The sequence below is a fragment of the Idiotropiscis lumnitzeri genome, chromosome 20 (assembly GCF_059441095.1).
Source record: "Idiotropiscis lumnitzeri isolate Australia: NSW breed Sydney's pygmy pipehorse chromosome 20, RoL_Ilum_1.0, whole genome shotgun sequence".
In the NCBI taxonomy this organism is placed as follows: domain Eukaryota; kingdom Metazoa; phylum Chordata; class Actinopteri; order Syngnathiformes; family Syngnathidae; genus Idiotropiscis; species Idiotropiscis lumnitzeri.
In genome coordinates, this window is record NC_142410.1 from 2,199,575 (window position 1) to 2,221,252 (window position 21,678).

At 37.7% G+C, this 21,678-nt stretch overlaps 1 protein-coding gene across 2 annotated transcripts; it reads left to right on the forward strand.

Moving 5' to 3' along the window:
• The first annotated feature begins 645 nt into the window (after window positions 1-645).
• reep3b (receptor accessory protein 3b) lies at window positions 646-21,678 on the forward strand. Of its 2 annotated transcripts, XR_015840053.1 has the most exons (9): window positions 646-1,000; window positions 6,366-6,438; window positions 10,361-10,437; window positions 12,883-13,003; window positions 13,090-13,203; window positions 17,293-17,458; window positions 19,642-19,775; window positions 19,878-21,389; window positions 21,479-21,678. XR_015840053.1 is itself a non-coding variant. In XM_088284767.1 (8 exons), the coding sequence occupies exons 1-8, from the start codon at window positions 969-971 to the stop codon at window positions 19,947-19,949; spliced, it is 789 nt and encodes a 262-aa protein (XP_088140893.1). In that variant the 5' UTR covers window positions 646-968; the 3' UTR covers window positions 19,950-21,482. The 2 variants fall into 2 exon arrangements, 1 of the variants encoding a protein (XP_088140893.1); XM_088284767.1 differs by having other exon boundaries at window positions 19,878-21,482.

Consider the following 21,678-nt stretch of genomic DNA (forward strand, 5'->3'; position numbering starts at 1 on the left):
TAGCTAGTATAGGCTAGTTATAAAGTAGGCAAATTTGTTAATAAATAATAATAACAACAGCCACAAAAGACACATACACAACATTATATGAAGATAATACTTACATGTATCAGCTCTTGCTGTGTAAAATAATCTTCACGAGGGGTGACACTTCTGATATAGTCTGTATGGTCCACAATTAATTAGTGGCAGTCAAAGTTGATAAGAATCAAAGGTTTTCATTGGATTCCAAAGAAAATGCATGCAAGTATAATGTATTTTTATTCCTATACCAGATAATAAATTATGTATTACTAAATTATGAAGTGTCATAAAATACAACGCACGCTGTGATCGCGAGTTTGCAATTTCAGTGTCCACGTAGACACTGGTCATCCCTCATATTTATCACATCAGTCTTTACACTTTCGTCTACGGACATTTCCAGACAACACGTGCATTAAAAGGTTAGAAAATCAGCATCAATTGTATGATATATGTCAATATAATTAGAATAGAGAGTTATTTATCCATTAACGACTGTATTTATTATTATTTGTAGCTGCGGTTTCGGAGCAGATTTTTATTTTGCTTCCTCGTTTCAAAACATCACGTGATCCCGACTCAGCCTCACCAGCCAATGTCGTTCTTTCATCGTGACGTCAGTAGCTAACTGAGTGTTCTTCTGCTGCCCAAAACCGAGAAGCAGTGAGCCAGGAAGATAACTCGTGGATTAAGATAGGGCAAGGAAATTCAGAAAACATCGCGGACAACAGTCGTCTTATAGAATAATATTTCCATGAGGCATCACCACCAGAAGAGGGTAAACGGGAGCGACATTTCAGGCAGATCGAGTGGCTGAAGCGCAGCTTGCTCGTAGGTCGCGTTGAAGTTTTGGGTAGAGCAAGTTTACTTACTGTGGCTTGGCTACCGACATCACTTCTGCAGTTCTCAACCTTACACACTCCACCACTGCGGAGACAAAGAACATGGTGTCGTGGATAATTTCAAGAAGCGTCGTGTAAGTACAAAACAATAGTTGAACTGAACTAAGTGTGTACTTTTTACGAGTTTTAGTGTTAAAAACAGTTGATGGGTGTTAGCTTTGTTAGCGTACGGGGCTAATTTGTTATCGCTTCTTTGCTGAAGCAATTTTTGTGTTTGGCTTTTGGAGGTTGCAGTGGACGCCTCAACACGTAACAATGTTATTATGCAGGTTCCTATATATTTTGTTTACTCAAACACGGTTATATGTCTGGTTGATTTGCGAATCAGTTGAAAGTTATCATGTTTATCTATGTAACCGTCCATGTTGTCAATGAGTCATCCAATAGCTAACTAAATTGCATGCGTTGAGTTTAAACATGTTGCGACATGACGATCTGTTAAGGAGTGCCAGCTCCAGCTGTAAATCTGAAGAGAGAGGCCAACCCCGATTAACTGCACGCCATTCCACATTAAGCCATTCTGGCCCAATGATTCGATTATAGTTGAGTTCAAGTAAAGCTCGTTCATGTGTTTGTTTTTTATGGTTATATTACCAGTAGTTTACAATTCACCTCCACCCCTTTCAATCTGTACATTCTGTTTTCAAGATTAGTAATTTTGAAAAGTTTTCTCATGTAACATAAGATTTTTTTTTTGTGAAGGGCATAAGGGAGTGTTGGAAAATATTAGGGATGGCCCGAAACCACTTTTTGATATACTAGTTCTGAGCGATTACGGAAAAATAATAAAATTAAATTATTTTGATTGAGATTGAAATCACAATTGCTGAATGATTATCCATTTTTTAAGAAGCTCAAAAAGAAAGGAATGTTCTTTAGACCTCAGACATTTGATTGTCTCAAACTCTTTGTTCTTTCACACTCACACTCTATGTGAAGTATACAATGACGTTCAAAATATCATGTCAAAAAGAGCTGCCACAAATGATTATTTTGTAACTGCTGTTGGTGATTAATCGACTAATCAGATCATATGTTCATGGTGGCATCATTGCACCAGCAAGTATCTGCTCCTATATGACCATCGGTAGATTACGGCTAGAACTCTTTAAGGTATTTACAAAATAATAATAGACAATGACGATGATAGCACATTCAATTTGTATTAAACTTTGCCAGAAATGGCAAATATGGGAAACGGATATTAAATACAAAAATTAAAATATAATTCCTTTCTGTACATGATAAATACCGCAATAATATCATTTTAGATTACTGTGAGTGCTTCCACATCGCTTTTGTCTCCTTGTTGCTCCAAATATAATTTAAAGTTCTGCATCACGGTTGAAGTGTGTGCATGTGTGTCTTACTCTGCATCTCTGCAAAAGAAGACAGAGGTTATGGTGTTCGGTCCCAGTGGGCCTTCTACTTTCAACTTAGTTTACCTCGGCCTCCTGGCATCTTATCTAAAGCCAACTGTCTCAAACTTGGGTTTCAAACTGGACAGTTTTAAATTAGATAACAGCAGATCAGTGCCGTTGTTCGATCCAGCTTCTTTCATTTTAGGTAGCTGGCTAAAGTGATGCCGTTTCTTTCCCAAAAGCTCTTAGAAACACTAATCCATGCATCGTTTCATCTAGGCTAGATTACTGCAATGCACTTTACTTTGGAGCAAGCCAGTCCTCCCTCAAGTGCCTCCACCTGGTACAAAATTCTGTTGCTCGCCTTTTAACTGGCGCTCGGAAGACAGATCACATCACCCCAATCTTGGCCTCTCTTCACTGGATCCCAGTGCACTTTAGAGTTTGCTTTAAGATACTCCTGTTCGTCTTTCAATGGCCTCACCCCAGCGTACCTCTCTGAGCTCCTCCACCCCTACTCACCTGGCTGCTGCCTCAGGTCTGTGGACCAAATGCTGCTGGAGGTGCTGAGAACTTAGCGGAGCCTCAGGTGGGATCCCGACTTTTCTTTTGCCTATGGAATTGGCTTCCATTATATGTTAGGCAAGCCCCCTCTCTGTCCATTTTTAAAACCTGTTTGAAGACACATTTTTATTATTTAGCTTTCGACTCAACATGAGACTGTCACTGTTCTGCTGTTCTTCTGGTATCTATTGTAAATGTGTTTATGCGTTTTATTAATTTGTGTTCTTATTACCTACTAATTTATACACCATATGGAAAGCGCTTTGTTACAGCTCCATCTGTTGTGAAATGCTCTATAAAAATAAATTTGTATTGTAAATTGTATTGCATCTGACAGCTGCCCATCCCCCCAAAAAATAATTAAAAAAAAAAAGGTATTCCTCCTCCATTTAACAATATATCTATAGTGTTGAATTATTTGGTGACTTTGTGACCTGTACAATTTCAGAAAATGAATAATTTCCCCCCAATCTCAGATCAGATGAAAATCACCCGATCGGCTCTAATTTCTGATCAAGTGATCGGATAGGGATATCCCTGAAAAAAAATGTTAATGTTTACATTTTGAGTCGTCTTCATTATTCCTAAGTGGGAAATGTGTTCATTTTCAGGCTTGCATCTGTGCTAAAACGCTTAAGACTGGAAAATGTTTCACAGTTGTTGTTGTTTTTAATTAGTTTTACTGTTGAGCAAAAAATGTTTTGTGTTCTGTTCATTCTTTTCATTAATTTTAATAAAATGTTAAAATACTTCCAAGTTGTACAGATGATATTAAACTGTCAATTTATTTATTTTTTTCAAAACGCAATCGTGATGATAATCAACAATTTGTGACATTATGAAAACAGATAAACCTGTATATTCTCAAAGAAGGAAAATTTCTATGGTAGCATCTTGCCATTATGGCTTGAACAAACAGTACATACGGTATATAGAGAAGAACAAAACAAAGATAAATAAGCTTGTAGAAGGTAGTTTTAAGGAGCAGCAACAGCAACTGCCTCTCAACATTTTCCTCAAGCCCATCAAGAAAAGCTTGTAAACCTTGAGGGCTTCTCCCGAAGTGCCTGAAGAAGAGGAGAGTTTATTTCAAGGAACTGGCATCAAATATTCACGTTTTGTTTTTTGCTATTCGCGGGAGGACTTGTTCCATTCGCAGGGGATAACTGAAAATCCTCCAATTTTCTCTCTCTATGCTCTGGTGTCTTGTGTCTTTTATTACTCTCTCAGATCTTTGTCTTCTGTCTCCCGTGTTATCCTCCCCCTGCTTCCATCTGGTTATTGTTGTGCAGTGTCCGGAAGCCAGGGAAATTGACCCTGAGTCCACAGTCAAGGCCCTTCCAAAGGCAACATGTCTATTTTGTCAGCTGCATGCAAAATGAGAGAGAATGAAAGTGAAGAATAGAAAGGAAAATGTACTAGCAGAGATGGTAGTATTGATATGATGGTCGATTTGATATAGCGTGTGATTTTTGTAAACTTTCTGACTCAATGAATGCTTTTAAAGTACTCTCTATATTTTAGTTTGAGTTTTTTTTCAGAAACTATTACGTTAGGGGTAGAAATCATGATGTGCACACTCTTGCGTCATCGTTTACATGCATACTTTGTGTCTAAGCATGAACTAAAGTGAAGACGAGATGCCGCTTTTGTGTCTTCTGTTCAGCTCGTCATCATATAAACGTAGTAGCCTTAAATTCATCATTGCAACCATCAGGTCCTTGAATTAGTTTTATTTTAATTGTAATAATTTTACTTCTTAGTAGGGCTGCACCGATCAAATATTTTGGTTTTCGGATATGCTACAGTAAACTCCTATCGAACGAACATTTATTTGAATAAAAATAAAAAAATATATTTTTTGCTCAATTAAAGATACAGAACACACATTTTAACTTAACAATAAATGGCCAACTGGTATTAGTTTTCATTTTCTATTCAAATTCAAACAGTGCATAGCAGTAAACTATCTTCCTCATTAGAAATGTGAGTGAGAATTCTGATGAATCTCTCCCCATAAATTTTGGTCTATGAGACAAAGTGACATCAGAAGCACAGTAGCAATTTTGCCAGCTAAAACACCTAACTTGAGTTAGCCTGGTTTATTAAAAAGTGATTAGTAGCAACTGCAACTGTGTCAGCATCAAAGTGTGCAGAGTCATTCAAGTCTTGAGCGCTACCAGCACTGCAAACGCGGCAAGCACTGTTGGTGGAGTCGGAGGTTGCTCATGGACAAAAGGAAACGTTTGACATATTTTTATTGTTTGATTTAAATAAAATGCATTTAGATTTAATCACATTGAGGGATAATCTGTTCAGTAAACACATTTTGAAATATTATTTCGGTCAGAAATTGATTTGGCCATAGATACAGTATCATCTAAATTGGAAAAAATAGATCAGTAACATCTGCACAGAGGATAGGCAACAAAGAGGCAGAGGCTGGTGCTAAGTCATTAATATACATAAATGAAGAATAGCATAGGTCCCAGACTAGAATCGTGTGGTACTTCATATGTACGGGTGGCACAGTCTGAAGACCATCCATTTATGCATACAAACTTTCGACTCTGCATTTCACCTTAACAATTAGCACACATAATGACTTTCTCTTGATCGGTGAAAGCGCTACCTGTTAGTGGGATAGTTTATTTGTCAAAACAAAGGAGAGGATCCGCATCAATTAGCTCATTGCTGTTGCTTCACACAGATTTACATATAGTACAAATAAAGTCCGTGCTGCTGCAGCGCAAGCTATCTTAGCACCTAGCACTCAAGCAGCTGCGAAAGAAATTACTTCTGGTAGTACGGGCCGCAGCATGACATAGATTATAATTTTTTAACTAGTTTAGCTCTGTTCATGTGTTCACAATAATATTACGCTGATTTGTGAGCGTGGAGTGTAAGAGACCTTCAAAGAATACACAGCATGACAATCTCAAAATTGCATTTTCTGAGATTGCAATTTTGATCCCAAAATACGATAGATCGTTCTGCTCTATTTGAGACCCCATTTAGCTTATCTGCAAAGTACTTCTTTTTATTATTTTCTTAGTAAAGATAGATTATGGATAGCTTTTTTCCATTTTACCTTGTGTCAAATTAAATGTCATGATCGCATCGCATCCTTTTCTAATCCAAATGTAGAGTTAATGTTTTTTTTCCCACAATTTCTTTCATTGATGGTAGTTTCAAACGCCTTTGAGCTACACAACCTTGTTGATGGTATTGTAATTTCTTTTTATGTTTTAATGGTGAATATTCTTTTAGGCTCTGTCACTCTAATCATACACAATTGAGTATCACTCTTATCAATACCAAATGGATCTCGCAGCAATTCAGCATGAAATAAAGGCGTCATACACATTATGTTGTGTAATGCTTATTGTAATATTGAAGCACTTGTGTGTTATAAACAAATTACTAAAGCTATAAATATTATAGCTAGTAATATCTAGTTCTTTAACTAATAAAATACAACATGACTAATAAGCTATATGGTTTTTTTTTTCAGGCTCATGTTTGGGACGCTGTATCCTGCATACTACTCCTACAAAGCTGTCAAGACAAAAAATGTCAAGGAATATGTAAGATCATTTACATTCACCTATACATTGAATCATGTCGCTCAAACTCCTGGCATAATCATCATGCACTTTCTGACTAAAGTCGTGGAACAGAACCTTAAATTAGGGGCGTAGCCTTGTATGCACCCAATCACTCTGATTGTTCTTAAATACCTGCATGTAATATAATATAATAAAGAAGCTTTTACACCAAAATTCAAAGCAACGTCGAGGTTCCTGAAACATTCATATACGTCAAGTTAATGACTTGGCAAAAGTTACTGCTCTATAGCTGCAATCTAGGAGGTAGCACAGACAAGTATAGACAATCCAAAACAACAATGCAATTAAAGTAATGAGGCAGATAGCAGAGGTGCACATAGCAATTTTGGATTAGTTCTCAAAGGAGAACCAGATGTTATTGCTTGTTTGTTTCCTCATCCACCAAACTCACTGGATGAATTTACAGCATGGGGCCATGTGATCAGCTGATTTGCCGCTGTTCTCCGGGGCAGAGGTCTGATCTGTTTTGTACCACGGACCTTCACTTAAAATTATGCAGTGGAACTTTGAGTTGCGAACATCCCCGTTTACAAACAATTTGGGTTATGCACAAAATTTAATAGAGAAATTAATTCCCTATATGTACTGCTTCTGGCATACAAATGGTCTTGGCATGGACAAATGGATGGATCTACGTTGTGCTTCTCCTCACACTGTATAAATATCATTGGCAAGATACATAACGCATTGTTGTTAACTGATGAATATATCCTTCGCTGGTGCAAGGTTTAAAGTTGGGCTGTACAATTAAGCGAACTTCATTTATCATTTTGATGATAAACCTCAACGATTACAAAATTGGCATAATCGTGAAAACTATTGTTATATGCAGCAGGGGTGCCCATTGCGTCAATCGCGATCGACCCGCAGCTTGCAAAGGGGGTGTCGGTCGATCGCGTTGACATACGGAGCTGCCAGTCAGAGACCTGTTGCATGCCTCAACCCACATGCATATGCAAGAGTGCTAACTAGCAAAATTAGCAGTTTCCATTTTGTTCCATCTACCCAAAACCTAATAATAAAGTATAAAAACGAGATGGGAACATGTAAGCTAAGTATTTCCACAGTCCACACAGAGCGAGACGAGGATTTTTGTTTTGACGTTGGCTCTGTGGTGGGGTGTCCCGCGCTGGCTGGAGAGCAGGCGGGCCAGGGGGCTGCAGACGATGTGCTCAGGCAAGCACTCGCAGTTTCCTCGGTGCTGGAGAATGACCCGCGGTGGTGGAAGACGCGTCCACCACCACCATAACCGTCAGCCACAGCACGAGCAAACATGAAGTCCAAGTACCCGTTCCAACGTGCCTAATGTTCAGTGGGAGGTGTGCGCAAGGCTCCTGTCGGGACTCTATCCATGACCCATTCCATTCAGCACAATTCACCAGTAAAGTGAGGACAGAAAATGTGCAGTAGTTTATTATGCAATATGGTTCCCTGCAGCTATGCAAGGTACAATATATACTACCTATAAATAATTCAAATTCTATTATCAAATAAATCTATAAATAAAGTAGGTAGATCACTTGGACTTGGTTATTTTATAAGTAGGTCGCATGCTGAAAAGGAGTGTGCTCCCCTGATATACAGTACCGTATTTTGACGACCATAAGGTGCACCTAAACAGCTCAACTAGATATATGAAATAAAGAAAGGGGAGTTAGAAAAAGAATAATATGGAAGACGAGCTTCGCCAAGACAAAGCTGAGTTTCCGTGGAAACAAGGCGAGGTAGGCAGAGTTGGAATACCATTTGGGGCAATGGATTAATGATCAAAGAACAGTCGGAGCGTTTCTATAGTCACTATTCAACAGAGTGCAATAATGCGTGCAAAAGAAATGAAAATCAAGGAGGTCCGTCTTGGTGCTTTTGTTTTATTATGAACCGGTGCCGTCTATCCATCCGTGCAAAGACAAAGTGCAGCAACTTCCGGCGGATAAAAAAAAAACAAGGTGGCTTCCTCTTGAACTGCAGTGAAAAAAATGCCGACAAACACATCCAGCTCAACCACATCGCCAACATGGACGAGCGGTCGCTCACTTTTGACATCCCGGTTAAAAGTCGTCTTTTACTGCTTGGCTTGGTTGCCGTGGTAATGAACAGAAACTACCACCTAAGGTGATTTTTTTTTTAAGAGAAAGATGCTATTGCATTATTGTATAATTTATTAACAAAAGAGAGAGAGGGTGATTTGGTTCTCGACGACTCAATTGATGTTCAATTCACATTGCCCAGCTACAAACATCTCTCTAACCAGCCATCTGATTGGCTGAGACATCAACAACATTAACTGTAAAAGGTTAGATTAACCTTTACACAACAGACGCTGTCCAAAGAAAGGTTTTCAGTCCAAATCAAAAGGGCTGGATGGACGATGATCAAATGAATGGCTGATCAAATTCATGTTAAATGAATATCAAAATGGTTTGAACTGAGAGATAAACATGGATGTGTATTAATTCGCCGACTATAGCTTGGTGGTGGGTTACTGCTGCAGTCTCTAAAACCCTGATGTCAGGTGTTTCCTTTTCTTTGCCCTTTTAATGCAAGGCAGTTATTCACACAGAGGGCTAGTAAATGTCTTATTTTGCGTCAGGAATGCAAAATGACTGCTCTATAGTTTACTGAGGTAATGTTCTCCAGTCTGATGGGATGAAAGATAAAAGCATAAATTGTATCGTCAGCCAGAGTGTGGTAAATTATGTAAAGAGGGAAATGAAAGTGAGCAATATGCATTGAAACAATTAGATACTCTCACCATCTCATTCTGTTTTTTTCCCTTTTTCCTTTTCATTTCTCATTCCCATGAGCCTGAGTGTTTTTTCAAGAGTTCACTACGAGGTCACAAATAAACCAGCAAGCAATGGTGCAGGAAGGTGGGAAGATTTTGTGTTTGAGCTCTGTGGATGCCTTGTTTTCATCGACTCTGTAAATGTATTATTAATTCTGAACCTTCATGCTTGTTAAACAATGCTTGGACTTTTGTTGTGAAATGTGCTATATAAATAAAATGGTATTGTGTTGGTTTGAATTGTATTTTAAATAAACACTCTCCTTTCTCCTCAACTTTCACACGCTCAATTTCAATAGCCAGTAAGAGGGTAGTCACTCATGCATCAACAACTGGGATTGGCTTATACTTGCTAAGTGACTTTGTATTGCTGGATCCGTTATTGAAATTTCTGCAACAAGTGTATCGTCCCCAAGACGCTATGCCAAGTACTGCATAAAACAGAATACGGAATCCAATACAGTCTCTTCCAAAACTTTAATAAATGTTATCCTAATATAATATCCTTTATTGCTATTTATATAAAAAAAATGTTACCTTTACTTTTAGAGCATATCTGTGAAGATGCAATTGATTCTGTGATGTGAATTTTGGGCCATATCCACCCGCCCTAACCGAAAGTCATGTTTTGTTTAAATAAATAAATCGAACCTAAATATGATAAGTATGACACACTTTCAACTACTGATAACTACGACTGCCACAAACGATTATTATGCTAGTCCACTAATTGCCAACAGTAGTCGTGATTAATCAACTAATCGGATCATATGTATATTGTTGCCTAATCGCACCAACGGTCCCAATTAACCACAAAGAGTGAGGGATTACCGTTTTTATGTTTACAATTTGTTGACCAGTGTTATTTGCCACGCATTTGTTATTAGTTCCAGTCTTGTTTTTGTCAGGAGATATGACGCATTATTTGATTCATAACTAAACAAACACTGACTAGTTAAGGCATCAACCCTTGGAAGTGGTCATGATTGAAGTTTGTGTCTTGAACAAATAACTTTTGTATTTGAAACTATGTATTATTATATATTATTATATAATATTGTTGCGTTAGTTTTAATTGTTGATGTGTACTTGTAGGTTCGGTGGATGATGTACTGGATTGTTTTTGCCCTTTACACTGTGGTGGAGACCATCACTGACCTTACACTGGCATGGTGAGTTAACATAAAAACAGTCAGAAATCTGGTGACACATGATGACAGTTTGAAATTTTTCTTCAACTTTTGAGGTCGCTCGTCGTCGTCATCAAAACATTTGTAGCTTCTCATATGCCAGTACAAGCACATTGCAGCCCCTTACCCACTCACAATATTGTGCTCACTCATAAAACGGGTTGCGCTGAATATATCAGAAACTACAATTTTTACGTTTAGCCGATTATTGACGGCACGTAAACGTAGTCACAGTTGGAGCTCGATTCCTGTAATGATATTTTGATAGTTCAATCATTTGAGGGGCATTGTTATCAATTAGCAGACTCGATAACTTAATTTGAGGAGCAACTTTGTGGCGCATTTTATTTAAATTTTTTAGTAGACTAATCCCAGAGAAGTGAAGCAAGGGTTTTTGTAAGAAATAAAAAAAAATATGACGATGAGTGAATATAATGAACAATTGTGAGTCAGAAATGTAGCTAATTTGCCACCACGCAGGCGATGATTATTGACTTAACAACAACTTCACCGCATGTTTAGGCGCACTAGTAGCCAGCCGAAGCTATTTTTAGCCAGCGGTTTCTGCGCAAGTAGCACTGATCTTCCCTCGGCCTCCGAATACCTGCGGAAGGTGATGTGAGCCAGGTGAAACTTGGTGGGCGTTCTTCTACTTACTTTGGACAATTGTCTTGCCGTTTGATTCTTAGTTTTGCTATATGATGGGTTTTAATGAGGCGCAAAATGAGAAATTTGACCTCCAACCTGCAATGCGAAACTGCTTATTTTGAGTCTTGCGTATTGACAGGTAGGGCTGGGCGATATGACCTAAAATCAATATCGCGATAAATTGAGCAATTTTACCTCGATAACGATAAACGCACAATCAATTCCCCCCGTGGACCAAAATCAAAATAAATGCATATTAACTGTTTTTTTTTATTGACCAACTGGTACACATTACTTTCAATGAAAAATAAAAGTACAAAAATCATTTGTATAAACATTCCAAATAGCTTGCTTTGCATGACTTGAACAATGTCACAAAGAACAGGAGAAAAAGGGTACCTCTCACAAAATCTTTTTCTGCAAATAGATTGCGCCGAGATGCTGTAATGCCATTTGCAAAGGCCTAGATTTGTGTAAAGGTATCTTGTAACCAATATAAATAATGCCATGGGCAAAGGAGCTAGTCGCCTGTTAACAAAATGCTAAATAAAATGGAAAAAAATGTCAATGGAATGCCAATGCCAAATAAACAAGTGTGCTTCATCAGGAAAATGTGCCGTCTCGAGTACTCTGGTGCACAGTCGCCACTTGCCGTCTATGTAATGCACATTCGGGCTCAAACAGGGATCCATGTTGCGACTCGACCAAAAGTCTGATGTGGATGCAAAATGCTTGACATGTCTACGCTCCTGTCCCGATGTCCATATCGGGAAGTACGGTTTGCGACAAATATTTTCGTACCTCTTGTCGGCTACTTTCATGAGGCGCTTAAATCCTGTGCGCTCCACTGTAACTAGAGGAGCTATATCTTCAGCTATGTGCTAGGCTATCGCGTCCTCCTCTGAGACCCTCTCTCGCGCTGTAGCCGTCTTAAAGGGGCATGAACATCACCGCAGACAGCAAAGACTTTTCTTTTTCTTATTTTTTTTTAGACACCAAATTTACCGACATGGGCAAAATGATGTCGGTCATTGTAATACATTTCGGTAACGGTAAATTTTCGGTTTATCGCCCAGCCCTATTGACAGGTATGGCCAAAATCTGTGTGTGTGGCTGGCAAAAGTAGTTCGTGGCGGGCCACCACAGTTAAATGCACAAGTGGAAAACATCATTTATTTATTTATTTATTTTGCCCAGCCTTCAATAACGCCGGTGATCAATCGCAAATTAAAGGCATTAAGGCTAGTCACAAAAAGTGCATAAAATGCACCATATCAGCCGATCAAGCCGATTTGAGTAGTGGTAGTGATTAGAGAGTAGATAGTAATTCAAATGAGAACTGAGTATAATGCACCGAGAATTTTGAAAACCTGATTTTTTTTTGTTGTTTATTTCTTACATTGTCTATCCGAAATCTGATCACATCAATATTCCCTTCATATCGGAGTAAAACGGTATAGCTTCATTATTTCTGAACATAGCTCGATAAAAATTCGCACATTAATTTACCTGGAAGTGCTGAATTTAATTTTGAAGTTATTTCCCATAAAAATGCAAATTTAAAGGCTTATTAGCGTTAATGGACAAAAAACGGCTTTCAAGTTTTTAAAGTGGTGGAGTGGACAGTATTTTTCTGTCAGAATGACAACATTGAAGTTAAGCTATTCAAATTTGGACATAACATAGGAACCCATAATATAACCCATAAATGTAATTTGAGAAATACAAATACCTGTTTGGATTGCCGCATTATTTGATGAGTGTTTCTTCCATTTCCAGGTTTCCCTTGTACTATGAACTGAAGGTAGCATTTGTGATCTGGCTCCTGTCCCCTTACACCAGAGGAGCAAGTCTCATTTACAGGAAATGTTTGCACCCGCTGCTGTCTTCCAGAGAGAGGGTGAGAACCATTGTGACTGGCATTTTTAAAAGTATGCGATTGAACTCTCTTGAAAAAAAATGTCCTGTTGATTGCTCTTGCTCTAGGAAATAGATGAGTATATTGTGCAGGCCAAGGAAAGAAGTTATGAGACCATGGTGAACTTCGGCAAGCAGGGCCTCAGCATTGCAGCCACTGCCGCTGTCACTGCAGCTGTCAAGGCAAGTATTGCGATGTTATTTCGGATGGACGAATTTTCCACGAAGCGTGTTCGTTCTCTTCCCTGTCTATCTATAATTGTCGGCATTACTGAGAAGGATTTAATTAGTTATTTATTTTAATGTTGAGTGTGCTATAAGCAGGTGTCACCAATGTGTTGCCCTCGGGCATCAGAAAATCCCCAAGGGACACAAATATAGCTCACCAGTGATGGAGCATTGTGATTTTCTAAGTGATCATTTGAAAAAGAAAGAAAATATTGCATATTGATATCTATCGGTTTCCTAATTATTGTGACAAATCATTAACTTGACCAGTTTAATGAATGTCATTAAATATTAATGAATAGGGTTGTGACTAACAAATTTTGGGATTTATTATCCTTTTCATGATTCCATCTTCTAGTTCAAGGTAAAAAAAAATTGTCAGCCAACATAATTTAAGCACATTTGTTATTTCAGAAGTGTGTGTCAAACTGGTAGCCCTTTGCACTTAGCAGCAGCCAAGGAATAGCGCTCAGCTTCAAAAAGGTTGGTGACGAGGGGTGGGCAATATATACTTTAGATTTTTTTCCCAAAAACTCCAAAACATTCATTTGATGATATTGTACAAAAAAATAAAATCTGCACTTGTTTCACAGTACATTTATGAATAGATGGTGTCTCTGAACAACGTTTTTGTTTATTATTTTAAACTGCTAAATACATCTGCAAATTTTTCAGCAATATTAAACTGAAGAAACTCTAATCATATTTAGGCTGTATCGGGTGTTTTCATTGATTTTTGTGACTATTTATGTAAATTAAATATCACCTTTTACTCCATAATGACAAATATAATCCCATTTTGAGCTGCAGTAAGTGTTGGTCTACCACTGCTAACTACTACAGCGATCAGAATTTGAAAATAGCTTCAAATAGATTTCTGGTGAACATTTTATGAGAAATTAGTTTCTCCATGAAAATATCTTCAAAGTTTGCTCTAGGTTTGATGTATAGTATGCAAAGATCTACTATTCCCAACTGCTAAAGGTGTCAAAATGAAAAAAAAATCTATACTTTTATTTGAGATATTTGTGAATGGCATGGCTGGAGACGTGACACTTTTTCGCTATCTCAGTACCCATCCGGCCTCGACCCTCTGGCCTTATTCATCAAAATTGTCGGGCGCCAACCCCATTTCAGCCCACGTTTGTATAGTGGTAGTCTTGCTTGTGAATTTATAAAATTAGAAAAATACATAATTTAAAAAATTAATTTAAAAAAAAGGCGCCAATAATTGCCAAAAAGCCAAATAATAGCACTGATTATCAGTCTCTACGATTATCTGGCTGTCACTAACAAGGAATGATGCACTACTTGAGCCGTGTTGGTGATGATGATGCCTTGCTCAAGGTCACCTTGAAGAGTAGCAGACGAGCATCTCTCCAACAAATAGTTGGCACTATGTGTGGATGTGTTTGCGTGTGTGTGTGCGTGTGTGTTCACTTGCTTTTTGAATGCAAATATCCAACTGTTCAGGGTTTCAGGGCCTTTTGCGGCACTTAAATTTAGAAGAAGGAGGTCCAATTCTATTCCTTTCAGAGACTCTTTCATAATCTCTGGATTTCTCTTGCAACCTGGTGATGACATTCTGTGACACTCTATGATAAGTGGCCACTTCCCTCTAAGAACATCCTGTTTGCAACTTTGCAATTCCACTTTTGATCAGTTATAAGGCATCACCTTGGTCCCATGATGTAAAAATTTGATCTGCATGATGAAGATGACTTTTTAATACCAGGGGCATCAAACAGCAGCAGCTCATCCAGAACGCTGTAGTTCGTGTTTTGACCAGAACAACGAGATAAGAGCGTATTGCTCCAGATTCAAGTCAATTATTAGAGCCCAGAATTCAAAGCAAATATGTTGAATCAACATATGCAAATGGAATAAGATGGCAACAGAACCTAGCTAGCTCTGACTGTAAATGCTTTTAAATCCAGATTAAAAACGTAAGTTTTTGTGGAGCATTTCTAGAATCTATTTTTCAAATATTCACTTCTTGTGCTGCACATTCTTTTAGTAATATTAGTAAACTACTTTTTATTTCTTTAATTTGCTTTTAAATTCTTCTTTTTGTTAAATTCCTTTGAATGTTGAATGCCTTTTTGTGAATTTTGCCTTTCAGCTCCCCTATTAGTAGGTGGGCAACCGTGCATTACTGAAACAATGAACAATAGGACAAGTACATTCAAAAGTTTAGAGAAGGTCAAATTAAGTCCACGTGTCATTCATTTTAAAGGATTCTCCATCTTTCTATTTTCAACATTAGAAGGTTTTGAGCATTTTTATTTTTAGGTTTTTAAGTTATGCTCTAATGCGTCTGTGTCGAAAGGTACTTTATTTTTTTCAATTTGTATCAGGTGTGATTTAATTTTTGCGGCACAGAATCTCCAACCTGCTTCTGTATCTGTACTGTCTCTGCTTGCTTAATGGCCGCGGACACTGATTTTCTAATACGGCGAGTTACTGCATGGGACTGCATGGGTCTGCCCAAAGCTGCTGCGTGCAGTATGTCACAAAAGCGAGTACAGCCGACATATTTTTTGGTAATATTTTATATATTGAGATATTTATTTCCAAGGATGATTTTTAGCCACCAGCTGAAAATGGCTTCATCTGCCCCAATTTCTGATCATATCAATCAGATCGAGACAACGCTTCCTCTTAATACACACCACTGAAGAATTGTGACTTTGCAACAGTGTGAGATAGTTGGTGTACTTCACACCACGGTACAACTTGACAGCTCGCTCCAAAAATAATTCAACACAGTCAGTGATGAATGGAAGTACCAATAATCTGTTTCAGCCTCCTCCCAAAATAACAACAAATTATTGATAGTGTGCTTTAAATATTAAACGTTATAAAAATGTACAGTCATTCGATAATTAAAGAGAATTCAAAGACATTTTTGTCACACGTTCTCTATTAGTTCATTCTAGTGTGCACGCCTTGACCACTTGGGGGCAGTATAAGACCTTCACTTAGAATTGTAGTCACTTTTGTTGGTTTGAACATCTGAGCTATTTTGAGGAGAGAGTAAATTTCCAGTTATACAAGCTGTATAATGACTTGTTTATATTGTTGCAAAGTGTACTTTCTTCAGTGTTGCCCCATGAAAAGATCTAATAAAATAGTTACCAAAACTCGAGGGGTGTACTCCTTTTCTTGAGCTACTGCAGCTAACTCTATCATGACTAAGTTTCTTCTTGTTTCTCTATTCTGACCTCCTTCTTTTCCTAGGGCGTTTGTGCTTCACCAGGCTCTTCTGGGAGGTAAAAAAAAGAGATTCATAGATGCATGGACCAAACCTTTCCACCATTTCACCCCAACATTGTTCTCATGTCCTCATTTCAATATTCTTATAATGTTCACAATTTTCTGTCTACCAAGTACAACGATGCATTGTTTTTCGTGTACTTTTATAGATGGAGTTTAAGTTATTTTTTGGGTGTACAGTGGGACCCGAAGTGACGCGCACTAAATCATAAAAGCAATTTAAACTTCAAGATGAAACGTACAGTTTCCAGGCAAATGTGTATTAGGAAGAGAATTACAGAGAATTATTGCTCTCAACATGGTTCTCCTCGCATAAACACTTGACACAACACAAATTTCTGGTTCAGTTTATTTATATGATTATTATTGACTCAATCTCACTTTGACCAGATTGTGAATTCAGGTCGATCTTGACCAGCTAACTGTTCGACTTAAGCGATTCCACTGTCTATGTGTACACTTGTCAGCATGTGTTTAGCCACTCATCAATTTTAAAGCTTTTAACCACTGTAGTATTTGCCAAATTTCCCAAAATTAGTTGAATTGAATTTACATTTACCAATGCTAATTGAATTTGGGATTTTGGAATTTATGATGGTACCATCAAAGTTCAAACCATGTGAACAAAATGAATATGATACATGCCGAAGTTTGGTTTTGAGATGACTGAAATGAATGCACTAACCTTATCAGTTTTGTTGTTGTTGTGAACGCTGAGGGGCTGACAAAATATTAAACAGTGTTGATCTGTGAATTTTTCTGTCACAGGGTCAGGGTGCCATCACAGAAAAACTGCGGAGCTTGAGCATGCATGACCTCACACAGATCAGTCAGCAAGACATAAGAGGAGAAAACCAGTTGTACCGCTACAGCTCCCAAACGGCCAATCCATCCATCAGGCGATCCCAAAGTGCTGATGTACCCGATGACGCAGGTATACACACAAGAAAATACATTTTAAAAAATATATATATATTACTTGTCATTTTCTACTTCTATTTTCTACTATTTTCTATAAAACTTGAAACATATTCCAAATAACATCTTGGCCTCGTTGTAAACTCAAATAGAAAGTATATTTAGATTGAAAGATTGTACAATTGTTGATCAAAACAGACTGCGCTTTTCAGGTATTTTTCTAGTCTTCTCATAGAATTCTCAAAACTTCCCGCTGACAGGTTTAGTTCTGCCCACACTGCAGAAATGTTGATTTGCGAGACTGAGTGGAGGTAACTTGAGCAGAGCATTTTGCGGCAAAGTTATACAACTAATTTGGTATTTAAATTTGGCTTTGCAAAGTGTGCAATTTACTTTAGATTTCTCCAAAAAGCATCAAGCAAGTAAATAGTCTGCGTTCATCCACGCCTGTAAGAAGTTAACTGAGTTAATTTTTTTTAGATTCATCTCCAAAGTTCGTTCTATAACTTTGACAGCTCTAATTATATATTATAGTGCTCAACTTTAACCTTTGTTGGGCCACTCAAGTTCTCCAATGCCAATTGCAGCACAAATTTCAGAAATAAATAGGCTATAGTCAACGTCTTTTACTGCACTGCACACATTGTTTTGCATTAAGTTAAATCATTGCGTGAGGAATAGATTAAACAAGATATAAGGCCCAGAAAATGTCAAACGTAAAAAAAATTTGTTAGATTTTTATACTGCAAAATAGGGATGTAACGATTCACTCAGCTCTGATTCAATTTTTGATTTTCAGTCCCTGATATGAATTAATATATTTTTTTTAATCTCTGCCAGGCTTGTCTCGTATGGTGCTGCAGACATCCACAAAAGCAATTTGCATTGATGTATAAAATTGAGTGTAATGGAACCAAAAACTATTAACTATGCTGAGTTGCACTAATTCTATGAAACTACCTATAAATACTACAATATTTTTTCAAATGTAGATGAGACTGAAACCATACGAATACATTTAGGGTGCTAATTTACTGTGCAAAATAAAACAAAAACAAATACTTGATTTGCTTTTTTTAAAATTCAGTTTTTATTTAACATTAATACAAACTGTTTTGTCTTGCTTCTCTGGTATGCATAATAAATTCTACACAAATATTGGGCCACCACTTATAAAGCTTAATGTACCGGTACGTAACCCTATATTAAAACGATAGCAATAAAAATATTTCAGATAAATAAAAACCTGCTGTACATGCCTTGGCCAGCTATGGGCAGTGTTGTATCATGCTTGCTTGGAGCACACGCTTATATTTGGATAAAAAGATTGACTATTATTCATATAACTTTTATTTATTTATTTATGAATTGGGTATTGGTATACTACCTGTCTATACGTGTTTAGTGCAGAATTTGTATGTGAATAATCGTTATTTGCAACCTGGTGCTTTCACAACACAGGAACTTGAAAACACACACTGTGCCCTATGGCATTTTAATCACCTTCATGTATCACCTAAAACAATCGGCTAAATGGCTGATGTTTTTCCCTTTGTTTTCTAACCATTAACAGCAGTTGTACACTGGTAACAATTGGGTATTACGCAGAATGCGACACCATAACTTTTATACGTGTGCAAGGAATAGACCTAGACGTCACTATTTTACACACAACCAAAAGTCACAGTTGTTCAATAAAAAAAAAAAAAAAATCAGCAGCATAAATCAAACATAAATGCGTTAAATATGACACACATTCAACTACTGGTATAATTAATTCCCCTTAATTCCTCATTAATTAAATGATTGCACCATGCCATGTATTCTGGGAACTAAAAAGGATATTTTTTTTTCAAGATTTTTTTAAATATATATATATATATATATATATATATATATATTCCATATTGACCACTGCAATTCGAATAGCCTAAATTTGCATCTGTTGTTTTATCCATTATATGTTCTTTAATTATTTATTACATATTTATTTTATATTTATTTAATTAATCGGTCATTTAATCAGTAATCTGTATTTTTTTCCTGCCAAAATTTGGCATCGGAATCTGCCTATAAAAAAATAAAAATCAACATCAGTTGGGTCCTTGTTTATAATCAATGAAATTTAAATTAATTTCCCAACTGTACACTACCTCACACTTTGAAAGTCCCTTAATTGCAATAACGGTGTGTTTTCAGAATACTTCTATGACCAGGACGACAGGAGCGATGACGAGACTGAGCCAACTTTCTCTGAAGACGAGGCTGTGTCTCAGAAAGGACTGAGGCGATCTCAGAGTGTCAGGCTGACACGGTCCAGAGTACGTAAAGATGTAAGTGTTGCCTATTGGAACAAAGAAAGCAAAAGTGATCACTGGAAGATCCGAAGGTGTCGTACCAGTGTCAATTATTTCTCTGTCTTCTCTTCTCACTAGGCTCGATATGGCTCGCTGAAGATTAAAGGGAAGAAGAGACCAGCGCTGAGCTCCATCACTTATGGAATGTGAAGAAACTTCATCTGACACACGCGCACGCACGCACTCACGGATCCACTGCTGAGTAGTTAAAGATATTATCTATCTGAAATCTTTAACTGTTTAATATTCTTATTTACAGTATATATTTGTATACAGAGGATATGTAAAGTTTTCACAATATTGTTCGAATGCCAGCTTTTGGAGATATAGGTCCATAATCTGTGGAAAATGTATGCGATGTTTTATCTTTGTTTCATTTCCATCCCCAAAACCTGCAAATTGAACAATAATGTGTCAACTTTGATAGCCACTGTATATACGCGTGTTTTTTTAGGTTTGTCTGACTTGAGTTGAATTCATATTCAGTGTTTTCTTTCACTGCCTGTCACCAATGTGGATGGATAAATTATCAACGCTTTATGGATTAACCAGAATCATTCCTGCCAAGGTCCCAAAACTCCCTTATTCCTTCATCTTAAATTGACCAAGTATAAGTTTTAAGTCATTCGTCATTTGTGTTGACAACAATCAGCAGACGAACATGAACAACATTTTAAATGCAACACTAACACCGATTTAACTGCACATTTTTAAAGTTGCCTTTCATTGTGGACAATGTGAGGTATGTTTGCAATAATTATGATGTTTTATCGGCCTCTTGTAACACCACATCTGTGAAGTGGATGATTATCTTGGTGTGTGTGTACATATATATATACCGTATTTTCCGGGCCATAGGCCGCTCTTTAAAGTCCTGAATCTTCCCCAAAACAAACAAAGCGCCTTGTAAAGCGACGCGCCCATTATATGGACTAAGCATCACTCGCGACCATCAACTCTTTTACTCATTGGGCTGTTCGGAGTGCATGTTAGCACACCCTGCTGGACAAAGTCTGAGTCATCTATGCTTCAAATTGACCGTGACTTATACAATATGTGACTATGGTGTTTGGGTGATGGTGTAGGAGAAAGCTGGACAAAAGGGCAGCTGTCCACAATGTTGTAGTCTGTCTTATCATTTAAGTTATTGCAAGAAAGAAACGTCCCAGGTTTAGACAACAGACTGCAAAAAGGCCAAAGCACAACAGCACATCTCTCTAAACAGCCATGTGATTGGCTGAGTCTGAGTGGCTCCCAAGATGCCATTGCTATAATCTTTTTGTGTTATTTTTATTTCTTTTGGGTATATAGATGGCATGAGAGATACATGTTTTGTGTTAATCTTATTTCTTTGTTTCATTGTTTGCTTGTATTCTGAGTTTTTTTTTGGTTTTGATTTGAAACAGTGACTCTAAGGAGTGTGGTGACCAGTGAAGTCCCTCCCCTGACGTTGTCTAGTAGACTATTGCCAAGACACCTCTTATTGGTTGGAGTCATTGTTATTGACAGTGATTCTTAATCGTTTCATGACATCTGTCATTGAAATGGGGTGGTACCTCTGGCAGCGATTCCTTCTGGGATTGAGTCCTAGTGAGCTGGCATCAGCTGAGCTAGCGCGGTGCGAGCTAGCTAGTGGCAGCGATTCCTTATGGGATTGAGTCCTAGTGAGCTGGCATCAGCTGAGCTGGCATCAGCTGAGCTAGCGCGAACGAGCTAGCATGCTCGCGCGGCTGGCTGGCGCCGCGCGACCTAGTATATGCATTAAAGACGTAAATAGCACCCTCAACTGGTGTTGCGCCCTTTGAGGCAGCGCGTCGTATGGTCGTAAAAATACGGTGTGTATGTGTGTGTATGTGTATATATATATATATATATATAT

Excerpts from the sequence above, each read along its gene's own strand:
- reep3b (XM_088284767.1), top strand. The coding sequence starts at position 969 with ATGGTGTCGTGGATAATTTCAAGAAGCGTCGT. Across the intron at positions 13,004-13,089 it reads TGCTGTCTTCCAGAGAGAGG|GAAATAGATGAGTATATTGT; the intron begins GTGAGAACCATT and ends CTCTTGCTCTAG. Across the intron at positions 19,776-19,877 it reads GGTCCAGAGTACGTAAAGAT|GCTCGATATGGCTCGCTGAA; the intron begins GTAAGTGTTGCC and ends TCTTCTCACTAG.